This window comes from Chinchilla lanigera, unplaced genomic scaffold (assembly GCF_000276665.1).
Source record: "Chinchilla lanigera isolate Chin_1 unplaced genomic scaffold, ChiLan1.0 scaffold00021, whole genome shotgun sequence".
Lineage (NCBI taxonomy): Eukaryota > Metazoa > Chordata > Mammalia > Rodentia > Chinchillidae > Chinchilla > Chinchilla lanigera.
Genome location: NW_004955422.1, coordinates 3,754,929 through 3,779,000, shown reverse-complemented (window position 1 = coordinate 3,779,000; position 24,072 = coordinate 3,754,929). Strand labels below are relative to the sequence as shown.

Sequence of the window (24,072 nt, the reverse complement as noted above, 5' to 3'; positions counted from 1 at the left end):
ACGTCACCCTTTAAGGTGTATTTTACGTAAAGACTTCTTCCTGAAGTTATGATGCGTCAATTTGCAATTAAAAGCACAAAGCCAGTAATACTTGAAGAGTATATAACATCATGATATGAATCATGCTTTATTATTTGTACCAAAGGTTCTGAAAAGCAGTTATCATTATTGATTTCTAAAGGGAGAGCTGATTAAGGAACATTCAGCCAGCCCTGTGACGACATTGGAATTTTTAATTGCTGAACTATTGTATTGACTGTGTAGTGTCTCTTAGAGAGTCTCATGATTGCCTAAAATTATCCTGGTCTAAATGTCGTATCAAATTGGGAGGAAAAAAAGTTTGAAAGGATAATGTTATCAAATGCTTTCATCTTAATAGTTGTGTATTCATTTTTCCTACTTTTTTTGCTTCCCCCGCCCCCAGGAGAAAAATTCAGAGTGGAGACAAGGACCATTGCTGTTGACTTTACATCAGAGGATATTTATGATAAAATTAAAACAGGCCTGGCCGGTCTTGAAGTTGGTGTTTTAGGTTTGTATTTTTCCACATTTATATATTCTTGTGTATTTATTACCTAACTTTTACAATGCCTTTATTCTCTCTTTGGATAGATATTAGGTATTTAGTAAATTAAGTAACTAGTGAAAAGAAAATTGTCTTATTCATACAATTGATCATCCAGTGATACAAGTCTGTATGTGTTTAAATCTTTGCATTATGTATATATTAACTAATTTTGTACATCTTTCGGTTATTTTTCTGCCTGCTTTATCTCTGTTCTCATTCTTCATGTATATATTCAGAGATAGTTGTAGTAATCCTTTAAGATAGTTGATAACAAGCCATTTAGTTGAAAAACATGAAGGCTAAGAAAAGTGTTCTTAGCCTTTTGTTTATTGTTGCCTCCTTGAAAAACCTTTTTAGACATTTATTTCCTCCCAGTCTCACCCTCTACCCCCATGAAAATTTTAATACCGTGACATACTGTATATCTATGCCTTGTACAGAAAGAGCAGGATTGCCCCCGTCACATCAAGTTTTGTTCCCTCTGAGGATCTGTACCTCAGCCCAAAACGCATGGTTTCCACATGGGTGATATGCTGCTGGTCACATGTAGATTGAGTGGCATAAGTCAGTGAGGCAGGGCCAGGGATATAGCTCAGTGGCACAAGTGCCTGCCTAGCAAGCACAAGGTCCTGAGTTCGATTCCCACTCAGTGTTCAATTCTCCCACAAAAAAAAAGTCAGTGAGGCAGTGTTCTATTAGTTTTTTTCTAAGTTTTCTATTCTGCTTTGTTGCTCCTCATTTGTATTAGCAAAAATAAGATAGTCAGAGACGTTAAACTTTGTTGTGGAAAAGATTCACCAGAAAACATTTAAAAGAGAAATGGCCCTTGATAAATTTCTCACAGTTCTTTGAGAGTCATTTCCAGAAACAGGGCATCTAGTCCAGAAAAGCCACTTCCGCAGTGAATCCTTTTATCCTGTTTCCTAAATAGTGTGAACCAGGAAATTGCCGTGGTTTTCTTCATTGGCCCATAAAAGGAAGGTGAATGAAGAGGAAACAAGTTTGTAATGTTTCCTAAAATTTCTTTACTCATAGAGACTCAACCTCCTTTTTCATCCTATAAAAATGATTTTTTTGTACATGTACCAATGTCCACAGGAATGTAAACATATACTGCACTGTACTAATAAACTAAAGCAAAAATTTTAAAATGCCAAAAAATACTTGTAATTTCTAGATAAGAAAGGCATATTTTAAAAAATCAGTTACACGTTGTAGGCCTAAACAGTACTCTCAGACATTCAGTTAATCCTGGCTTTGACATGCTGTCCTGTGAGATGCTTTCTCTGGTCTCTGTCCCCCATCTCCATGTCCCCTGTACCCACAACTACTCCCTCACTTAATTGGAGAAGCAGCAGGTAAATGACAGATGAAAACATGGGTCTAGTTTGTGCCTTTTGTGTCGCCGTGTTCTCCCCTCAATACATACAGTGCCAGAAGTCTTCCACAAGTGCCTCTTCCTTGATATAGATCTGGGATACATTAAGTACTACTAACATCTGTGAAAATCTTGGCTGTTTTTAAACTTCCAGAACAGCAGCTGTAACTTACTAGTTAGTATAAACACTGCCGTGCTTTATCCCAACCCCATTTCAAACTAGTGACGGACTAGGGCGGTGATGGTGAACCCGTTAGAGCTTTCAATGATACAAACAGCCTTCCGTGGCACACGTGCCACAGGTTTGCCACCACAGTGGATAGGAAGGTGGCTTGAGACCCGTTAATGAAAGGTGACTAAGAGAAGGTGTCATTGTTTGCCTTGCACATGTGTTATTAGAGAATGACTTACTTTTAGAAGTACATCTCTTCACATTTGTTCTTAGCTCTGTGTACATTTTAGCTGCTCTTCACTGGGGCGTGGTAGAACTATAGGTACTCTGGGATTATGGCACTGGAGACAGAAAATGCTGGCCATCCAGGTGGTGCAGAGCTCAGGGTTGTATAAGACATTCTTCAGCTGCTCTCTCCTGACCCAAAACTGTACAGAAAGGCTGTGAGTTTAGGCACATGAAATTGATCTGTTAAGGATGAGAGTGCAGGAACCTCTTGTCAAGTATTTTGCTCCTGTTTCTAGTATTCAGGAGTTCAGGTCAATACATGTCTATACATAAGCACTGATATTTAGACATAAGGCCTGCTGTTTTCCCAGGCTTTCTGTGCTGATAGAGGCACTGTTCTTATAGTCCAGCTCCTTAGTTACATTGCAATTTGTAGCTTAGTAGTTTGTACCCGCTTCAGTCGTGCATTTATTTGTTGATTCATCAATGAGTAAATAGGAGTTATAGCAATGAGCAAGGAAAACTATTGCATTGTTTTTGTACAGTGCTCCAATAGGAAAGAACAATGAACCAAATTGTTACTTGTGAGATAAGTGTTTTACAAAGGACAGAGCGGTGTGATAAGAGCATACAGGGGATGAGGAGTTGGTATGGGAGAAATAACAGTGACTTGGTCTGGCCAGTGGGATAGGACAAGGGAGGATACCGGAAATGTTTAAGTAGGCAAAGCAGCATTTCGTGAGGGATGCAGGCAGGATAAAGAAGAGGGAGCTCATGACTTCTGGGTTTTGGCTGAAGCATTTGTATTAGTAAGATCATTTGCTAAAATGAGTCCTGTGGGACAGGTATATAGCTCAGCAGCACAAGCACCTGCCTGGCAAGTGCAAGGTCCAGAGTTCGATTCCCAGTACCAAGTAAATAAATAAATAAATAAGCAAGCAAGCAAGCCCTGGGGGAGGAGCCTTTCTGGGCTTGAGTACATTTAAGTTTGGAGTTCTCCTAGGGTGTCCGAGTAGGAACACTCAGGTGATGGGTGGGGTATGTAGGCCTAGGCTTCAGGAGAGCTTTGGCTTGGAAAGCCAGCTGGGAGATCGGTCACCTAAGCGTAGTAATTTCAGTGGAACAGTGAGACTGGAGATCATCTAAGGAGAACACAGAGAATGTAAAGAGAAATGTGTAGACAGCTCTTTAGACTTCTCTTTCCTCTCATCAGAGGCTGTCTGGAACGGATAGCATGGAGACATCCTTCCTCGCGGGAGTTCAGCGCTATTCAATAGACCTCTAACAAGGGCCGCATAAATAATTTGAACTTCTTTAGTAGCCACATTTTTAAAAAGATGAAAAGAAACAGATGACATTAATTTTAATAATGTATTTTATTGAACCTTCTATATCCAGAACATCATTTTAACATGTAGTCAATATAAAATTATTGAAATAGCTTGCCTCTTTTTCATACTAAGTCCTCCAAGTCTGCTGTGTTGTCCTACACTCGTAGCGAGTCTCAGCTCTCCCTGGGCCCATCTGTGAAGTGCTGGGTAGGCACATGTGGCTCATGGCTGCTGCTCTAGGCGTCGCTACTCTGTGTCATCTCGGCCAGCTCTCCCCTTCAGCTTGTGTGAGAGAACCGTAAATATAATTTCTAAATCTTTTTCTATGCTTTAAAGCAGCGTTCCCAGCCAAAAGGCAATTTGGCAACGCCTGGCAATGTTTGGTGGCATTAGTCACAACTTGGCCGGGGTGGGGTGGGTGCCTTCATAGTCCCCAGCATGTGCACATTCTTCAGCGCTCCTAGGACAGCTCCCACAGCTAAGGATGATTGGCCTCTAATGTCGTAGTGCTGCAGTGGAGAAAGCCCACCTTCAAGTTGCTGTCATAGACAGTTCTCCACTTTAGTGAAACACACATGACTTTGGTTTGGATCTCTAATTGGTTACCAATCAGTAATAAAAATAATTGTAGCTAATGTTTATATAATCCTTTAAAGTGTATAATAGCACTGTCTTAGTTACGTTTTTTGTTGCTGAGACAAAATACTGGACACCCAAAGTTAAAGGAGGGAAGGTTTATTTAGCTCATAGTTTGGTTTCAGTCCATGTTCAGCTGGCTCCAAGGCAGGGTGGCATGGCACCCACAAGGCGCAAAAGCAACAAGGTGGGGAGGAGACAAGCCTCTTTCTGTCCCTTATATTGTACCCAGGCTACTGGGATTAGGGCGGTGTCAATCCAGTCAGTGGAGGGACCCAGCAATCACCTACCCTTAATCCCAGCACCCTTAGTCCCAGCATTACACCACCAATCACACTCTAAAAGCCCTATGGAAAAAAAAAAGCCAAAAAAACCCTATGACTGCATGAGGCTTTGCGGGACTGTCTAGACACTTTCACATTATCTTACAAGGTGAGATCTACGTTTAGTTTTCCTTGTGAGCTGCATTTTATGTTATTGCTAAGTCATATTTCAACTTTATTCTTTTAGTTCCTTCCTAGTCTTTGATTACCTGTTTTAGCTCCTTTAATTTCTTTCCTTTTTCCTCTATCCCCATTCAGATTCCACATATGCCTCCCTACCTTTGTCTGGCCAGCCCAAAATCATCTCATTTCATCACCTCCTTCCTCACTTAATACATGGTTATACCATATGTAGCTTGTTTTTGACCTAGCAAATCTATATTAAGTCATAAGGAGGAATTATTTTCTACTGAATTTTAAACTTGTGATGATAAAAAGAAAAATAAATTACCAATATGTACTCAATTTGTTTGAACAGTGTTAAGCATCAAACTAAATTCATTGCTTAATAAAGAAAATTAGTATTTTCAGAAATACAAAGGAAAATGCTAAAGCCCTTTGTCATGAGAGAAACATTGTTTTCAGTGATATAATTGGAAAGAAAATAGCCACGAATTATATGAATTTATCCTGAAAGGTCACCGTGACTTGATGAGACTATAAATGCTGAAGGTTGAGAAGTTGGATTTTTAATTCTATTCTGTAAGAAAAAGTAAGCATCTGCTGTCTTCTTTCAGGCCAATGCCAAAAAATACAGATTTCAGCAAGCTTATGAAACTTCAGCTATTTAGAGAAAATGACATCCGTACTTCTTTGAATAGGCAAACAATTGGTTAACACAGTGTGATTGCTGTAATGCTTGCTTGATCCACAGGAAAGACTCTCGTCTGCGTTCCAAATTGCGTTGGAGGACTGTGCACAACCAAGGCCAGAGGAGTAGCCTTGGATTTGAAATACGCCATAGTCAGTGCTGCTTTCAAATTTCACTACGGTGGCTTTTCAACTTTATAAAAGTGAGATTCGTTATTTTAGAAGAAGAAAATATATGGTTCCTTAATTTGTGATCCTTTTTGTAAAAAATCAACCACACCTGTGTTCGAGTTTTTAATGCATCTCTGACGAGAATTCTCCCATGCCAGATGCTTTCAGGATCCTCCTCAGCCAGTGCGGTGGTGTATCACTGTAGAATCAAGAGAATCAGTTGGGAATGGATGGCCTGTGTTGTCATCCTGGCTTATTGTATTCAGGGTTATGTGTCATCCATTTAACATTTTCAGTCCTACCCGTGCACATTGCCCAGGATTTTAAGAGGCCTCGTTGTAATAAGAATAATGGGTATAGACAGTAATGCTGCAGTAGACTTTATTATTCTCTCTTCTTCCTATGACCTTTTCAGTGAATACTTGCTCCACTAGGTACTTGGTGAGTTATTTTTAAGTTAGTGTTTTTCTCTTTCCCTTAGCCAGTTGCAAGCTCTGTTATCTCGCTCGTGCCACTGTCCCCACTAAACCTCGCAGATTTGGGAAAACATTTGTGTTCCCCTTCCCCCTCTAAAGCCTGTGTTTTCTAGAATGTTCTGAGATAGAGAATAGTCAAATATAAATAGTAACCTAAAGTTTGAGCAGAGATATGCATCAGAGTTAAGGTCGGTTAATTCTGTTTCTGTGTACACAGAAGTTTTTCAGCTTTCTTTAAAAAAGATCCAAAAGTAAAGATAAACTTCACTGGTGCATTGTTTTAAAAACCGAGAGAGAATGTGACAGGGTGATAACGTAGACTCACCATGTTTATTCTTTATCAATCGTCTGTATTTTGGCAGACATTACAAGTGAAAGTACTTTCTCGAAGATACTTAAAATTCTCTTTATGAGCCAAATAAATATATCAGTTTATTTCCATGTTAAATACACAAATCTCACAAGGTTTAACGTATACAGTTTTTCACATCTTTCTTCCCTTTCTCACTTTTCTTCTTCTCTTTGGCTCTTTGATTTTCTTTTTCTCTACCAGAATGAAATACATACTAAAAAATGACAAGATTTTTATCTGACTTTGATTCAGAACTGTAGATGCTTCTGAATTTATGAATTTCTCCAGGGGGGAAAAATGGGTTTATGAGCCTTCATTATATTAAGCATGTTAGATAGAGTTTTGTGACCTGATTTAGGTGCATTGAAGTAAGTCTGCATTTGACAAAGGTATTTGAACCTTTACAATTTATTATACAATGTGTGGTCATTTGTTTTTTCAGCTTCAAAATTCGTTTTACAGGAAAACCCTAAAATCATGTGGCCATCAGAACATCTAATGAATTTGTTTTCGCACCAGCATTATTCATACAGGGAGTGAGGTTTTGCCTAAGGTTGTAGGTTTTGTGTCTTAGTTCATTAAAGCAATTTCTTTAGCCAATTTCCATTTACTGTGTGAATAAAAGCACTGCTAAAACTTCGAGCCCTAAAACACAAGGCAGTTTATTAATTCATTTTTCTGTAGCAAAATTCAATTTTTTACAAATTCTATTTTTAAAGAAATATAGTAACCATAAAATTTGCAACAGTTTTAAAGCTCCAGTTTTTAGGTGACTCTGAGAAAGTAAATATACCTATGAGTAGTTCTTTGATACCGTCATCAAAAGTCTGCATGCAAATGCCCTGGTCAAAACTCCTGCCTTTGGTTTTCCAGACACTACTATGTTTTCCCCAAAATACGACCTAACCAGAAAATAATCAGCCTTGAAAACTAGAGATCAAAAATGCAAACTGCAGTCAGCCTATCCTTGCCTTACAGAGTAGCAAGAGAATGCTTAGGTGCAGTCTTCTGCATGACAGTGGCCATTACCATGGCAATGACCAGCTACAGCTTATTTTTCAGTTAGGTCTTATTTTTGGGGAAAGACAGTATTACCATTGGCCACTTGGGCAAAGTCAGCTTTCTCCCAAGTTCCATATTTAGAGGAAAAGTCACTGGTTAATGTAATAAAAGAAAAACTTCTTGGGTTTTATGTACATTTGATAACACATTCTTACAGATTGGTTTCACTTTCTTAAACAATGATTTTTGAAATCCACATCTATCCCATTTGCTTAATGAAAACCATGCACAAAAATTACTTTTTTAAAAAAATTTAGTGCTGGCCATTAAAAATAATCATGCTTGCTATGGTGCAGAAGTTAAAATGAGTATCACTGAAAATGCCTCCTCTTCACGTGCTGCAATATGAAATACACGGAGACTGTGCGGTGACATTCTGAAATGTGTAATGGACCCAGGTAAAGTGGTTCATGGAATGAATAAAACTTTATTGAAAATATGTAGACACCTGTATACCAACAACTGATTTTATAGACCTTGGGGGTCTATACTATCCCTTAGAATAAACATTTACCATTTTCCTGATACTTAAGAGGCAGTCATATAGTCTTTTGTGCATATTCCTACAGAAATTATTTTTAATTTTAATAAGAACATGACTGAATAAGAGTTTGTGTATACTTGTCATTATGCAGTATTTATTTAAAAGTTGATTTTTAAAAAAAATGTTCGTATGTCTACACCTTGACTTGTGATTTAGTCATGGTTTAAATAGCACTAAACCAGTGACGGTTGCTGTCTTGTACCACCTATGTTTTAACATAAAGGGAATTCCAATTGGATAAAAAGGACAAATTAGTTCTGTAACAAACACCAACTGCTATAAATCAGGTTCATTCTGGTGATGGATGTAGCACTTTAAAGAAAACGTTTTATTTACCAAAAAAAAAAAAAAAAAAATCCAAAAGTATAATTAGGTACTTGGAAGGGACTAGTTGGCTTCCACATGGCAAACTCCTAAGTACTTGGGTTGGGATCTGGAGAGGGCTTCTTTGTATCTCAGTCTTGAAAGGATCCAAGAAAGAGGAATCCATCCAGGCCTAGGAGAAGGGACCAAGGGGGAGTAGAAGTGCGATGAGGCAAACTTGCCTAGAGTTGTTTGGAAGGAAAGGAAATTAGCATCCTGGGTCAATTAGCATCCTGGGTCAGGCAGCTTCCCTCCAGTTGACTAAGGAAGGTAGCAGTAGAAGAGTGCTACTTCTTTAGAGGGTTTGGACTCTTTGAAGCAGGAACTTCTCCAATTAGAATTTGGTTTTAATTTGTTCTCGTTTGAAGTACAAATACCTCTGCAAGGGCCAATGGCATTTACCATTTTCATCTTCTTAAAATGATTCAGTTTATTGCCTGTCTGCTTCTTACTGCCTCAGTTTCCCTGAGGAAATGGCTGTGTTAGCGAGGACATGGAACAGTCACAGGGAAATGAGAAGCATAGACCTAAAGAGGAAGATTTGGATGGAAATTAGTGACCAGGGTACTGAGGTGGGGGAATAGCAGAAGAACAGAATACAGTTTGCTGAGAGGGCACCAGAGACAAATTTCATGTACTTAGAAATACCCTTCTCCCCTTTGTGCCCCTGAAGGCCAGGTATAATGGCTCAGGCTCCAGAAAGAACATTCTGTGATATGATAGGAGAAGACTGGAGGAACATGAGAGATGGTAGCTTGGGGAGGAGGTGGCATTTCTCTGTCAATGCCAGGGTATGATTTCTGTGCCTTTGAAGGGTTAGGACACTTCTGAAACTTTGCTTTTATAATACTGCAATCACATTATCTAGTTATTAACCACCCCCCAGTGTTAGCAGAGATGCCATAAGTTCAAAAGCAGGGTTTCCAACGAGACTGTCTGCACTTCAGGTGCCAATTGTAAGTTTGGGGGCCCTAGGCCTTGGACTTCTGACCAGCTAGCTACAGACTTCTGGATTTTTATGACTCCCTCAGCTTTAGCAGTTTAGCTAGAGTCATTCACAGAACTCAGGAAGTGGTATACTCATGATTTCAGCTTTATTGTCAAGGGTACAAACAAGGCTCAGCCAAACAGAGAAACACAGGGCATAGTCTGGGAGGGTCCTGACCACAGAAGTTCTTCTGTGCCCTCCCCCGAGGGACACCCTTTCATAATGTAGGCATGATTGATCAAATCATTGTCCAACTCAATCTCTAGCTCTTCTCTCTTATCTGAAGGTTGAGCTGGCTCAAAGCCCCAGCTCTCTGTTCACATAGTCGGTCTTTTCTGGTCAGCCGGCCTGCATCGTCAGTTCTCTTGTTAACCTAAACTCAGATATGACCCTAGGGTCCACCATTAAGAACATAGACACTGCTGCCAGGGACTGTCAAGGTTTTAAAACGTCTCTTTAACAAAAACCTGACAAATTAGTTTATAGCACCTTTTCTTTCCTATTTTCAAAAATTATTCTTGGATACAGTGTGATATTTCAATATATATAACATACAATGTATATTATCAGGATGACTGGTATAACCATCACCTCAAATATTATTTCATTGTGTTAGGAACATTGAAAGTCCTCTCTAGTAGTTATTTTGAAATATATAATTAACTGTTGTCAACCATAGTTTCCCCATTGTGCTTCAGAACGTTGGAAGTTGTTCCTCCTATCCCACTACACCCTGTGTCTATTAATCACACTCTATCACCCCTTCAACCTACCTTGCCTAAATCTTTGGTAACCACTGTTCTACCTATTTATTTATTAATTGATTCCTTTAACAAACTATGTACAAATTCATTAAGCAAAATTCCAGAGCTGTAGCAGTGAGTGAAATAGACATTATTTCTGCTCTTAGGGAAGATAGCTATTGAACAAGTAGTTGGGAATGTGGAACAGTGGCAGAGAATGTTAGAAAGGTAAGGCTGTCCCTGACGGTCTCCCCGAGAAAGTAGTGTGCAGGCTGACACCTAAAGGCTAACTGACAAACACTGGGAGGAGAGATGTAGGGAGGGTTCCTGGGTGGGAGAAATATGCTTGGCATGTTGGGACTGACGGGAGACCTATAAACCTGGAGCAAAGGTTTCAGCAGGCGCAGAAGCAAGAGAGGAGCCTGAAGATGAAGCGGAGGCAGATCTGGAAGTGGTAGCAAACTAGGTTAATATATTTGGACTTGTTAAAGAAGAACTTCAGTCAAACTACATTCAACAGCTTATTTGCATATATGCTGCCTTCACAACAAAATGCTGTGTATGCAACAGCGTTTATGGAAAATGGAAGTAAGGTGCCCAAGCAGCTTGACTGCTCACAGCTCCGTGTTCATGGTCTGATTGGTTGGCAACTGTGACTGGGTCTCAGCCTCTGTGATTGGCTGAGACTCACCTGTTGGTTATGAAACCATAGTCCTTATAAGCTGAGTTGCCATTCATTATGCAGGGACTCAAGGTATGGCAGCATCCTCAGATCAAATTTAGTTTAACACTTAGCTGGAAGTACAGTGGGAAGCCACTGCAGAATTTTAAGCACGAGTTGATAACATTAGAATTTTAGAGAGATCCTTCTGACTGCCAAGTGGAGGGAAGTGAGAATTCATACAGGGAGACCAGTAAGGCTGTTTTAGCCACAAGAAGATGGCTTATATTAGAATAGTGGCAGTGAAAAGCAAAGAAGTGATTGACAGTTGTTTAGGAAATGAAACAGGACCAATTTCCTGAATATCAGCTCTTGAGTAAAGAATAACAATCATAATTCTGTTTTAAATTATTGTTGTTAACATTCATTACTTACTTCAATAAACCAGGCACCAAGCTAATGAATCTTGTTTAATCCTCAACAACACTGTAAGGTAGTTACTAGTATTTCTCTGCCCATTTTACAGACAAGAAACATACTTCGAAGTTAATTTCATTGTCCAGAATTAGACAGCTAGTAATTAGCAACTTCCGGGCTCTGACTTAAACTGGATAGAATTTCATTTCTCTAAAATAGGGACCCAGAGCAAATTCTGTACCAAAAAATGGTGATTTTTATGCCTGTGGGATATGTTAAGCTTGAACGGGTTAAAGGAAACCCAAGGGGAGATTTAGGTAGACAGTTGCATCTCTGGATACAAATTTCCTCCCATGCTAGAAGGATGAAGCTGGGTATAGCCAAGTATGGTAAGCAGAAGAGATATGTGGATTTACACACACACACACACACACACACACACACGGACACTCATCAAGAACATTATCTGACTATGTATAGTGACTTGTAGTTCCATTAGATGTATTGACTGAGATTGGATTTCTAAAGTGAGCGTGAGACTTTTAGAATTTTAATTTATTTCCTTTTACTTAAAAACCACTAATGGCATTAATTAAAGCAGAACCTTTAACTTAAAACTGGGTAATTACCTCTGTGATTTCAGAAATGTAAATAGAACTGTAAGTCACGAAATTGATAAATGTTTCTCCCATTAGCTAACATTTAGCTACCAACCTCGTGTCATTCTTCTTTCCTCGTTCCCTCTTCCAATTTTATGTATGGCAAATCTCCTCTAATTTTGTAATGAAGATCACATAGCAATTTAAATTTAAACAGTGAAAGGGAAATGTTCTGTTGTGTTGCTTCTGGCTCAATCTTATTTTTTCAATTTCTGATTAAAGGCACTGCAAATTTAAAGCCTTGTAAACTCTCTTTTATTTGGAAATTGCTACTCACAAGTGTATGAAAACTGTAAAGTTTGCAAAATGTTTTACATGGTGTTCCAAATATCATCTGTCAGTGTATGAGCATGTGCTAGCTACAGCAATATGTTAAAGAAGGCAGAAAAGGGATTTCTTTGCATCACTCCTCACTGTCTATAGCCTGTAAGACTAGATCTACTTGAATGCAGTAAAGAGGGTGGAGGAGGAATTTAATCAGTGCTTTGAATTTAATCACTGCTGCCCAGAGCTGTATCTTCCAGAAATGTCTGTCTGCTCGGATGCTGATCATATGTAGTCAGGGCAGGAAGCATTGTCTCAGGCATAAAGTAGGAACTCACTGAGTTTCTGTTGAATGCATGACTATATAATGATACCTACTCATCCTCCATTTACATATTAATATGTTCCAGAACTTAGGTTAAAAATTTTATGCATATTATCTAATAATCAAATTTAAGGATCAACTTAAAGTATTATCCCTATTTCATATATAAGGACAATGAGGAAACTGAAGCTCCCTAAGGTGAAATCACTTCTTGTTAGGAACTGGGACTGAACCCTGGCTCTGTTGGACTTTGAGATCCATCGCCTTTTACGTCCCTGCCCTGCTGCATGCTGGGGATCAGACCTAGGTCCACACATGCTAGGCAAGTGCCGCTGTACCCCTGAGCTACTTACCCACCCCCTTTTATAAAAATTTGAGCTCAAAAAAGAAGTGGCCCCCTTCTTGTATATTCACTATTACTAAGGTCTGTATTTCAAAAATTCAGTTTATTTAGAAATATAATGAAGGGGTTTTTATTAATGACCTCTAAGTGCTGGAACTGGATTAGTGTATGTGACTACAAAACTAAATGTAACCTTACCATTTTCTGCCTTGCTATCATAAGGAAATAGAAGAGAATATTTTACATTACTTGATTTAAATTTGGAAGCTCAACCATTAAGCAAAGTATTTTTAAGCCACATTAATTTCTTATGTTTCCAATTAATCTAAAGGAAAAGAAGCCTATTGAATGTGGTCTGTGTGGGTTACCCGTAGGAGTGGATTTTCATTTTCTAGTAATTCAGTGTTGTTTGTTCCTCCCTTATACCAAACCCAGATACCAAAGTAATTTGATAATGACAGCATTATGTCTCTGTGGCAGCTCAGCTGATAAAGGATTCTGGGTCTGTGAGATCAGCAGCAAGTGAACTTAGCAACAAAAAACTCGTGTGAATGTTCTTTAAAGTATGAGAGATGGGAATGATTGCCTGGAAGTGTATAGTACAATTTAGAATCTTTATGTAACATTTAGAATCACTCTGGAGTGTTAGCCACACAGTGAGTGTTTTCTGACATTCTGATGGGGTCTGCACAGCTCAGTACTACCTCTGTATGGAGGTCCACTCACTCTACCAAGGTCCACCCTGAGAATCGCTCTTCTGCCGCCCCGACTTCTCTTTCCACTTCCCTTGTCCCGGTTGTTGGCCTGTCTGTCTGGGGGCCCTCCCTACTCATAGAACATGCCAGTGACAAACAATGGGAAAGATTTTATTAGTGTCCAGGGTGCTGACGAGGGCAGGAGAAAGAATAAAGCCATTCACAGACATCCTTAGTTTTCCAAAAGACACGATGCATCAGACAAGCAAAAGGGTTTTTCAGGTCACTGAAAAAAATTTAAACCCCTCTCTGGTGCCTCCCTTGAAGAACTGAAGAAAATTCACTAATATGATATGTAATGCTAATTTAAGATACTACCATTTAGAAAGGATTTTCAACTTTCTAAATAATGACAAAACAACTCACAAAGTTGCCTGGTTTTATGAGTTCTATAAAGAACCGTGTAATAGATAGAGATGGCAGTGCCTGCACCCATTCTTAACGAGATTAAATGATAATGGGAATATTTCCATCTTTCCCTCCCACCCAAAGCCTGTTTTCTTTTTTTTTTTTTTTTTTTGCTCTTGCCTGAAAGCTTTCTGACTGCTGTGTGGTTACTGCTGCCACCTAATGTCTCCACATAAAATTGCAATGGGTTTGCCTTTCCCAAAAGATTCCCGCTGTCCTGCAATTTCTGGAAATACTATTTGAGCATGTAGGGAAGTTCGAGCCTTGATAATTGAGCCAGCTGAAATAAACTGACAGTAACAGATTAGCAGGAGAAAAGGCATACACATTTATTATCGTGTACATGTGCACGGGAACCACACAAAACGTGAAATTTAAAGAGCTTTAAAGGTTGAAGCTTTGCAGGGAAGGAACAGCAAGAACATAGGCAATTACCAAAGGTAGGGAAATATTTTCAGGGGAAATGAATAGGCTGGGAGAAAAGTCAGTGGCCTGTTTCTCTGGGTTCGAGGTGTGATGCTGGATGTTCAGTTTCCTGTGATCGAAGTTTAATCCTCCTTGGTTAGCTGAAATTTCGTGAGGGCAATTGCGTTCCTCTTCAGTGGATCAGTCTTCAGTAGATACAAGAACTCCAGAGAGAAGCCTCACCGAGAGTCTGCTGACCCTTCTGTGCCTTTAATTTCAACAAGCATACCAAGGCAACCATATTTTGGAGTATCATTTTCTGGGTGCCAACAAGAACAACTTGGGTTTCTATTTGTACTCGTGAAGTACTAGCACTGTGCAGTAACTGCTTATTGTGGAAGGATGCTGAGTAGCATACATTGCACAGGGTAACCATGCAACCATAAAGCAAGGAAGAAGGGGTCTGGGAATGTTGATACTTAGTATAGGATAAATTGCCACTGTGACCACTCTGAAATGGATTTCCCCTTATAAAATTGGACTTGATGCTCTTAATGGCCTATCTAGCTTAAACTTTTTAAAAAATTGTGTATAGTTATATTAAAGTATGGTCCTCTTACATGATACTATTTACTTTTTAGGCTGGACATACTTTCTGTGTTAAATATTCCCATTTTCGCTGTTTGAATAGGCAGCTTGGTAGCTTTCCTGTGTTGGTTTAGCAGCGACAGACCTGAGGACTGTCCGTTGTCAACGTAGCCTTAACCAGAACAGTACTTCCACTTACTTGGCTATTCCTGGGCTTCCTCAGCTCAATAGTGTATGTGTAGTACATATTAAGGTTCCTAGATTGAAAATCAGAAGACCTACCCAGTCTGGACTTTGAAAGATTTATATACTTATATTGTTTGATTTTCGTTAACATTTTGAAGTTCGGCATTAATACTTCTATGTAACCCATAGAAATCTAAGGATAAAATGCTTTTTAGGCATGGGAGAGCAAAGGGAGGTAGAATTTGCTATTCATGATGCAGTTTGGGGTTTTTTGTTATTTTGTTTTTTGGTTTTTTTTTTTCCGGTACCAGGGATTGAACTCACGACCTTGCGCTTGCTGGGCAGGCTCTGTGCCGCTGAGCTAAATCCTCAGCCCCTTGCAGTTTGTTTTAACTTGTAAAGAATGTTATAATTTGACAAAACCTTTCCTTTGCTCAAATATTACTGTCTTAAAATGACATTGTAAAGAATTGTTTTATGTATAGCATTTTAGTAGATACTTTGGTTTCTCTCAAACATACTTTAACTGAATTATTCATTCTTTATAATTCCATACTGGTTAAAGCAGAGTCAAGTGAATATAAAGCCTTACCTCCAACTAGTTTGGGCTTAATTTGTTACCAGATTTTTAAAGAGAATTGATAACTGGGATCCCTTGTAGATGGAGATCCTATTGAATCAAATAAAAATTAATTTAGACCTTCTGTTACTATGTTTAGATGCTATTCCTACTTGGCGTGAACCCTAGTTAAATAGTTTGCTTTGCCATTATCCTTTGCTTACATGTTTTCGGTGGTCTTGTTCAAACCATGCTGAGTGAATTTTGCAAAACTGGAAACTCGCTGCCTCAAGTGACTGGCGTAGCTACGTAGAGAACCCTTACTGAGTTCCTCTTGAAAAAGTTACTATTACTACTGTCAGGTTTATTTGGCACAATTCTTACATGCTTTAGTGGACTGATCATAACTTTATTATCTTTTGCAGTTGAAATCTTTCTTTTCTAATACTTCAGTATTATTAAGTGTTGCTATCAGGTTTCTGTTTGTTTCCCAGTTATTACTGATCACTTTGTCAAAATTGGGTCCTGGATAAAGGAATATCATGACTTTAATATAGTGGTTAAGAGCCAAGCTTCCAAAGTCAGATTTCCTGAGTTTGAGTTCTGGCTGTTTTCTCTATGATTTTAGGGAAGTTATTTAACTACTGTGAACTGCATTTCTGATGCCTGAAAGGGAGATGATAAAAGAAACTCTACCTAATGGGATTGTTGTGATGATTAAGTGTAGGTAGGTAGATGGATAATCTACTTCCTTAATTACTTAGTTAATACAAACTCAGAGATACTGGATTCATTTTTGATTCCAGTAAATGTTCCGTGTGTGGTGTCTTTGATTTTGTGTTTCCAGGGCTAGAAAAAAATCACAGGATAGCTGAGTATTAGAATATTTATGTACTATTATATATAAATTTATATATTCATACCAGTAGTCTTATAGCCCTAGCTTTAGGTTAGGTGATTGGGAAGTAGAGATACAAGGAAAAAAAATAACACATGACCTCAGCCTTCTCGGGAGGGTTGAGCAGACATGTTCAGTCTGATCTGCTTTCTTGGCTGCCGCAGAGCAGCTTTCCCTCCCGTCCCAGATGGAGTCAGGCTCTCCCTGAGTAGCCTCCTGTGGCTTCTGCACTTTGTTAGGGAAGAATTGTTTGATTCTTTGGCTGAGCACCTTTATCTTCTTACTGGATTATAAAGGCCATGATATCAGTAACTGTCTTTTTCTTTCTGCTTTTTTCTAGTTCCTGGTATATGTCTTACCCAGAACTATATGGCAGATATTTGTTGAGTGATTAAAAACTCTCATCTTAAGAGATGAACAAACTGAGACACATATTGTACATGACTTAGCCCAGGTTACACATTTTCCAAAGTACTTGCAACTAGAACTTGAATTTCCAGTCCTGCACTGTAGTTCTCTCTAGTCTGTCTACCACACTATGAAAATTTAAATTGCGGAGAAGACAAAGCAGTATCTGGAAGTAACTGCACTGCAGCAGGAGGATGGGATGGAAAGTGGGAGGTGAATGGAAGTCCTTTTGACAAGGGTGAAGTGCGAAGTGTAGACAGACAGGCTTGATGAAGGAGGAGACGTTTGACCGGATTTTAAGGATGGACAGATTTGGGGTAGGGAGGTTTAGGAAGGATCACTCCCAACATAAACTCTGTTTTATCTCATTGTATGTATCATTTTCAGCTTGATAGCTTTAATCCCATTATTTGAAGGAATCTTAAAAATACATGTTAGTTGACTAATGATCTTGTCTTATTTCAGTTAACAACGTGGGGATGTCCTATGAGTATCCTGAATACTTTTTGGAAATTCCTGACTTGGACAATGTGAGTTTTTATTTCTCTCTTATGGTAACAAAAAGAATGCATTCAGGTATTAGTGAGACAGTTTGATAAAATGATTCAGACTATGAACACTAGGGCTCAGCTGCCTGGGACTCCCACCCCAGTTCTTCTATTTCTGACCTGAGTTAGTCTTTGGGTGAAGCTAAAGACTAAGTTTCTAACTTAATCTCCGTTTCTTCACCCATACAACAGGCAACTTCATGGGAATGCTAAAAGCACTGAATGAGAGAATATTTGTAATCGTATATACAGAGCCAGGATCAATAGTAGCTCTAATTTTATTATTTATTATAATAAATAAATTTATATCAAAACAGCTCAATTTTATTAGGATTTTAAAATCAATTTAAAAATAGTAAATTATTAGCAGGATGGTTGATAGAGGTTAACCAGCTCTACAGAAATGAAAGCCACATCTTTGATACATCTATAATCCTTTAATGAAAACTAGGAAAGCACGTCATTGGAGGACTGTGTAAGTTTTTAAAAACTAGAAAATTTTAGATCCGATTATTTCTAGTTTCCATATTAGCAGAAGAGAAATTACAGAGTGTTCTGTTTGTTTTAGGTGTGTCTTTTCATTTGCAAATTTTATTTGTGCACTTACCTTAGAGTTTGCATATTAGCATGAATTGCTGCTTGTGTCAGAAAAATACTATCATAAGGAGAGTAAAATAAAATGTGCCTCTTTTTCCCAACTCCAGTTGTTTTTCAAGGTCTCTGCAATATCTGGGAAAACTTCTGGTGCATTCCAGATTACCTGAGCATATATCTAATATGGTCATTTCTATAGTAAATTATATCAAATTATCATTTTTTGCAGGTCATCAAGAGACTGCTAAATATTAATATTCTTTCTGTTTGTAAGGTAAGCACCTTTGTTATAAATATGTCACCCTCTTTTTACTTCTTTCTATTTAAGGATACAGTACTTATTCATTCACTTCAGTCACCTCTTGTTTAGAGTAAGCATGTATTCCAGATGAAAGTAGTCTGTTAAGTCTTCAAGAAATAGAAAGAACTGACCACATAGTGGGTGTGTTACTTTGCTAACAACCGAACAGTTATTAAGTGTCTTTAACATGTAAACACAATGGTAGGTACCATTGTGTACACAATTGTGTTCCACAGAAACATGATAGGGCCAGATATTTGTTTCATACACTTGCTGTTCATCACTAATAAATTATTTTTATCTTCTGTCCCTTGTGGCCCACTTAAATGGTAAATTAAGTGTTGTGGTATAGCACCATATGGAGAATATGGTCCTACTATAAAGGTAGAGTGATTTTTACTAGCCACACACAATAACCAGCCCAGTAGCCAAGCATGCATTACAGCCAGGTCAGAACACAAACACCCAGCTACTCGCCAGCAGGAACAATGCTATCAAATAATGAGCATCTTAACACCTTTTTCTCTTACTTTTAACTGTAGCTATATAAAAATACCATATTTTGATTGTATATACCAGACCAATGAAAAGTACTACCCAAAGCAAAATTACCATGGGCAACGTGAACTGAGGTACCACTGTGCTTTAAATTTGAGTGCTCTTATGGAAAGCTAAATATACTTTCAATAACAAATCTAGAGCTAGATCTAGATATAATATTCAATGCAACTATTCAGATTTATCTGATAAATATAAATAAGAATTATTAATTTTCACTTTAAGGAGTAGTCTCAGTGTTTGTCTCTACTGTGAATGTTTAAAGAAAAGTTCTCCTTGTGTCTTCATATCCTGAGAGAAACCATAACTCTTACATTGTTGAGTCCTAGACATACCGGTAATGTTATGCCTTGCCCAACTTTAATATATGGCTGTACTTCTCACTGTAATGTGTGTGTTGTTTGAAAGAATTAATTCAATTTTTAAAAGAATTTTAAGTGTTAATTCAATTTTTTTGGAGCTTGCTGCTTGAAGATACTTCTAATGAAATATTTAAAATGAAAATAATTTTGTAAGGTAGTCCATCCCACTGTGTCCCCCCCCCCTTTTTTTTTTTTTTTTGTATCAGAAATTGAACTCAGGACCTCAGGCTTGCCAGGCAGGCACTGTGCCACTGAGCTATACTCCTGGCCCTGTGTCTTTTCATTTGTTATTAACCAAGGTCTTCTTCCTCCTTCTCCTCCCTCCTCTTCCCTTTATCTCCTACTTCCATCCCCTGCCCTCTCTCATTCAGTTCAGGTAAGATAAATGAGTAGCAGGTGGGGCTAGAAGTAGACTTGGAATGAACCTACATGCATAGAATTGTGCACTTAAAATGTGATGAATATGAGCATATCTGTTGGAAAGCGTTTCCTTAGCTGATTTAGATTAATCATCTATGTGAGATTTCAAGATAATTAAATAACTGCCATTTGCTAGTTACATTGTACTTCGGGTAAATTACTTAACCTCTGTGCTTCAGTTTTTCAGCTATAAATTAGGGATGATAATTCTCTTTACCTCACAGAATTATTGTGAAAATTAAACAAGGTAATACAAAAAAACCTCTTAGAACAGAGACCAGATCACAGTAAGGACTCTAAAAGTATTACTGTTGTTGTTAAACTTGGAACTGATAATGACTTCTGTAAATATGTGCAATTTATTTTACGTTTTTTATAAAACAAAGTTTTTTGATCCAAATTAATCACTCCTAGTCTATGATTCCTATATTTGGTGGGTTTCTTTTATAAATGACTGATGTGTACTGTTATTTTGATCTTTCTTTTCTGTACATTTGGCCAAGTGTTTGAAAATAACAAGTGTTAAAACAGGATACATGTGTTTCACGATATATTGTGCCGAGTTAATGAGAAAATATGTTCAAGTGTTTAAATTTTATTTAATAGGATTGTCAAGAGCTGCAGATTTGTCTACTTTTTTTATTTTAAAGAAAATAGTTAAAAAAAATAGCAGCATACCAACATCACAGACATTAAAAAAAGCAAGAGCTTTAAAGTGATACAGGGTTTCAAAACAAAATGCTAGGAATTAACAGTGGTTGTTATAATACATATTGTTATCTTCCACTACATTGCTGAGATTACCAGATGTAAGAATGGAAGATTGTTCAAACCATTAAAGAGAATAAAAAAAAACTATTAAATAAAACATTAGCGATGACACAGAGTTTCACTAGACAAGATGGTAGGGATTCACCAATGGTTGTTCCGTGGCATATGGTTGTTTTCAGATCAGTTACTCAGATTACCAGATGTAAGTATGCAAAATTGGTCAAAATATTAAAAATTTTCAGATTTGTCTTCTGATGGTTTTAACTAGATCCACAAACATGTTCTCTTCTGACCTGCTGCTTGTCTGACCTTACCTTTTGCGCAGTATTGTCGTGTAAAATCCCGGCCTCTTCTCCCTCCCAGATTAGACATTTTTGCCCGGCACTCTTCAGAATACTGGTGAGAGGAGGGTCCTTCCTGCCCAGAGTGGGAGAACGAGGCAGCTGTGCTCCATAGTCACAGGCTGACCTTCACGCTGCTTCTGAGCGCAGACCAGCCTGTGTGGCGGTGACGACCTCCTATCCTTGCCTAAGGACCAAACAGTGCAGGGAGACCTTGTGACCAAAGCAGCATGAATCCACCAGCATTGTAAAAATGTTGATGAAATAAGAACAAGAGCCCATTCCTGATACCTTGTCACACTGCAAAATGAGTCTCCTCAGTCCATTCTTCCTCTTCCCTTTCTCTTTCCACATTGTCCTAGACACTTGTTCACACTTGAAATGAGTTAGCAGAGCCAAAATTTCTTAAACACTTAGGAGCTAAGTTTATGGGACTAAGAAGATGGGGTGGGAAAACGCTGAAAATTTTTTTGTATGTAAGCTTTTATTTGCAAACCAACTCCCATTTAAAAAGTACCAAAGAGTTTGCTATGTCAAATATCATTCATTAAACCATATAGTCATTCTTATCTTCAGCATGAATCTGAATTTTCCTATACCTTTGTGATATTTTTAAAAGAAGAACAAGTCAAGACTGTTGGTTTATGGAATTACTATCATCTGGAGGACAGCCAGTGTGGACTGTGGGTAGGACAGGTGTAGTGTCACCTTTGTGGACGAGGCACAGTGGATTTGTGACTGCTCACGTTTGGAAATGGTGACTGGGAGCAGGGAGAGTGAGTGATGTGTGGTGGTGAACCAGAAGCCAGGAAAACAAAGTTAGGGCAGGGTGTGCAGGAACTTCAGTGTCATGCTTATTAGCACCAGGAGCCATAGGAAGTCTTAACGTAGAGGTAAGTTGCCCTGTGGTGGAGAGTTTGCTCTAGTGGCAGAGTGAATGGCAGTGCCACGTGTGTTTATCTCATCTATCCCGAGAACAGTGACATTCACCTTGAAGTTTACTGTGTGATGCTCCAGGTTAGTGCTCTCTCATGATGCTGTGATTTGGCCTCTAGGATATTTTAATGAATTACACTTGTGTAGTTGACTGTGTTGTGTTCCCATGGTTAGAGCCACAATTTCAGTGGCAGTGGGTGTTTAGCGTAAATTAATGGAGGTGAAAAGAGGTCTGGCTACAGAATCTTAACAGTTTCTTGCTGGCCAAATATGAGGGGAACTGGGACATGAGTGTATATAACATAAAATCACACCAGATTTACCAAAAAAGCTCATGAGCCTTTTCTTACTAAGGTGGGCCCAAGTTTGTCTCAGCAGTCCACGTGGCAGCAGGTGACTGGCTGAGGCGTGTACCAAGAGAGACTGGCAAGTCAGCCTGTCCTGTGGCTTGGCGCCCATGCCTCTTACTTGGGGTGTTTGCTGGGTAGGGCCCTAGCGTCTTGTTGCAAGGCCTGTGCTACCCTGAGAGTCCTGAGTGAAGTAGCTCCACATTCCTGCAGACCCGCAGGCCCCTGTCCTACATTGAGTAGTCAGATGATTATAAAAACCATACAGGTTTCATACTCCAGTAAAAGAGTGATAACAGTAAATTACCCTCTGGATAGAGGGGCAGGTTATCACTAGATAAAGTGATGGTGATGTGGTCCAGGAGAGTATTGGGGAAGAGCTATTAACCAGAATAGTTTGCCTCTAGACCCCTAGTGTCTAATTGTAAATGCCTCTCCCTGGCCCTTTAGCTCTGATCATTTCTCTTTTTAATATTCCCCAATAATTTGTGTTTATTCCTTCTTTCCCCCTCAGTGGCTTACCTAACTGGCTTTTCCCTTTACCAGGGATGCTTAGAAGCCTTGTTGCTTGCTTTTCTACCTGTGCTCTAAATCCTTTAGGGATAAATCTAGGCTGGTTCTTGTTTCCTGTAGAGCAATTATATAGTGTAGAAGTTCTATATAGGTAACCAATGGGTAGATCAATCTCAAAGTGGAAGAGAAGTCCTACCACACAGAGCTTTCCTCTTACAATTTCAGGTGCTCAGTGACTGCAATCTGAGGTAAATCTTATCAAGAATAATGACCTTCATTCCAGAGGGGTTTAAAGACAATTTAAACCTCAGGATATTAAACCACACTCTTCTAAAAGAATTCCAGTTTTTTGCCTAGAGGTATTTCCATTCCAGAATACTGAGAGAGTTTGCAAATGAAATTGTTCAACTGCTATTGATTACTGTCAGGAAAATCATGGAAAATGGGTGAAGTACCACAGTTCCCAAGCAGGCAAGTATAGGTCTGATTTCAAACAGGTCGCACAATGCATCCCACATCAATTCAACATCAAAACATATCTTGTTTATAGTGTTTGTTTCTGATTTAAGGTCATTTGTTTCATTGGGGGTTGCCTTCTCTAGGCTATACTGTTCTTTGAGTCTTTGAACAGCATTTTAAAACCTCAGTAAACCATACTTTTTGCTCCTTTTCAGATGAGCACTGTCCAAACAATTTTACCTGAACCTGCCAGTGGTGGAGGAGCGTTGCTTCCCATGATCTTCAACCCTAAAGTGGAAACGGGGCTTGGTCAATAAGGTGGAATCTAGGGAGTGACCCTTCCTGCAGCTGAACCCCTTAGGGAATCCCAGGCTACCTTTTTGACATGTGAAAAAGCATTCCAACCTTCTTTATTACCTTTCTTAGAGCAGAGAAGGAAATGGTAGGGCTGAGACCTAACATAACATTTATGAACAACCTCTACTTACAGTGAGATAACCATTGAATTTTGGTATTTGCTTTATTGAGGGATGAGGAAGAGGAATCTCAGGCAAAGGATAATCGTCTAGTTCTTCCTTTATCAGACATTCAACCAAAGTACAGACTTGAAACCATGTCTTACTAGGGCTGGAGGCGGGGGGTGGACAGGGAGCTTTCATGACCCCCTCAAACCACGTTAGCTCTTGGGCCTCATGGTTCCACCGCACACTGTATGTCTTTCCCTCGTTCAGCATTTTATTTTTAGTATAGAGCCCTTATAGATTGTAAGCACTATAGGGTTGATACCATGGACTGTTTGCTCCTTGCTGTGTCCTAGCCCATACATATGGCAGGTGTACAATAGATATTTTGAAAATAAGTATGTGAATGTTAAAACTGAAAGTTCTTCAGTGATAGAGGA

The 24,072-nt window shown here is 38.8% G+C and overlaps 1 protein-coding gene across 1 annotated transcript in view; it reads left to right on the top strand.

The window, feature by feature from the left end:
* The window catches only part of Hsd17b12 (hydroxysteroid (17-beta) dehydrogenase 12), a 143,350-nt gene that overhangs the window by 85,801 nt on the left and 33,477 nt on the right, over positions 1-24,072 (top strand). Inside the window, exons 4-6 of the mRNA XM_005384084.2 lie at positions 425-532; positions 17,487-17,551; positions 18,393-18,437. Coding sequence (XP_005384141.1) covers positions 425-532; positions 17,487-17,551; positions 18,393-18,437 — 218 coding nt within the window. The remainder of the gene's footprint in view (positions 1-424; positions 533-17,486; positions 17,552-18,392; positions 18,438-24,072) is intronic.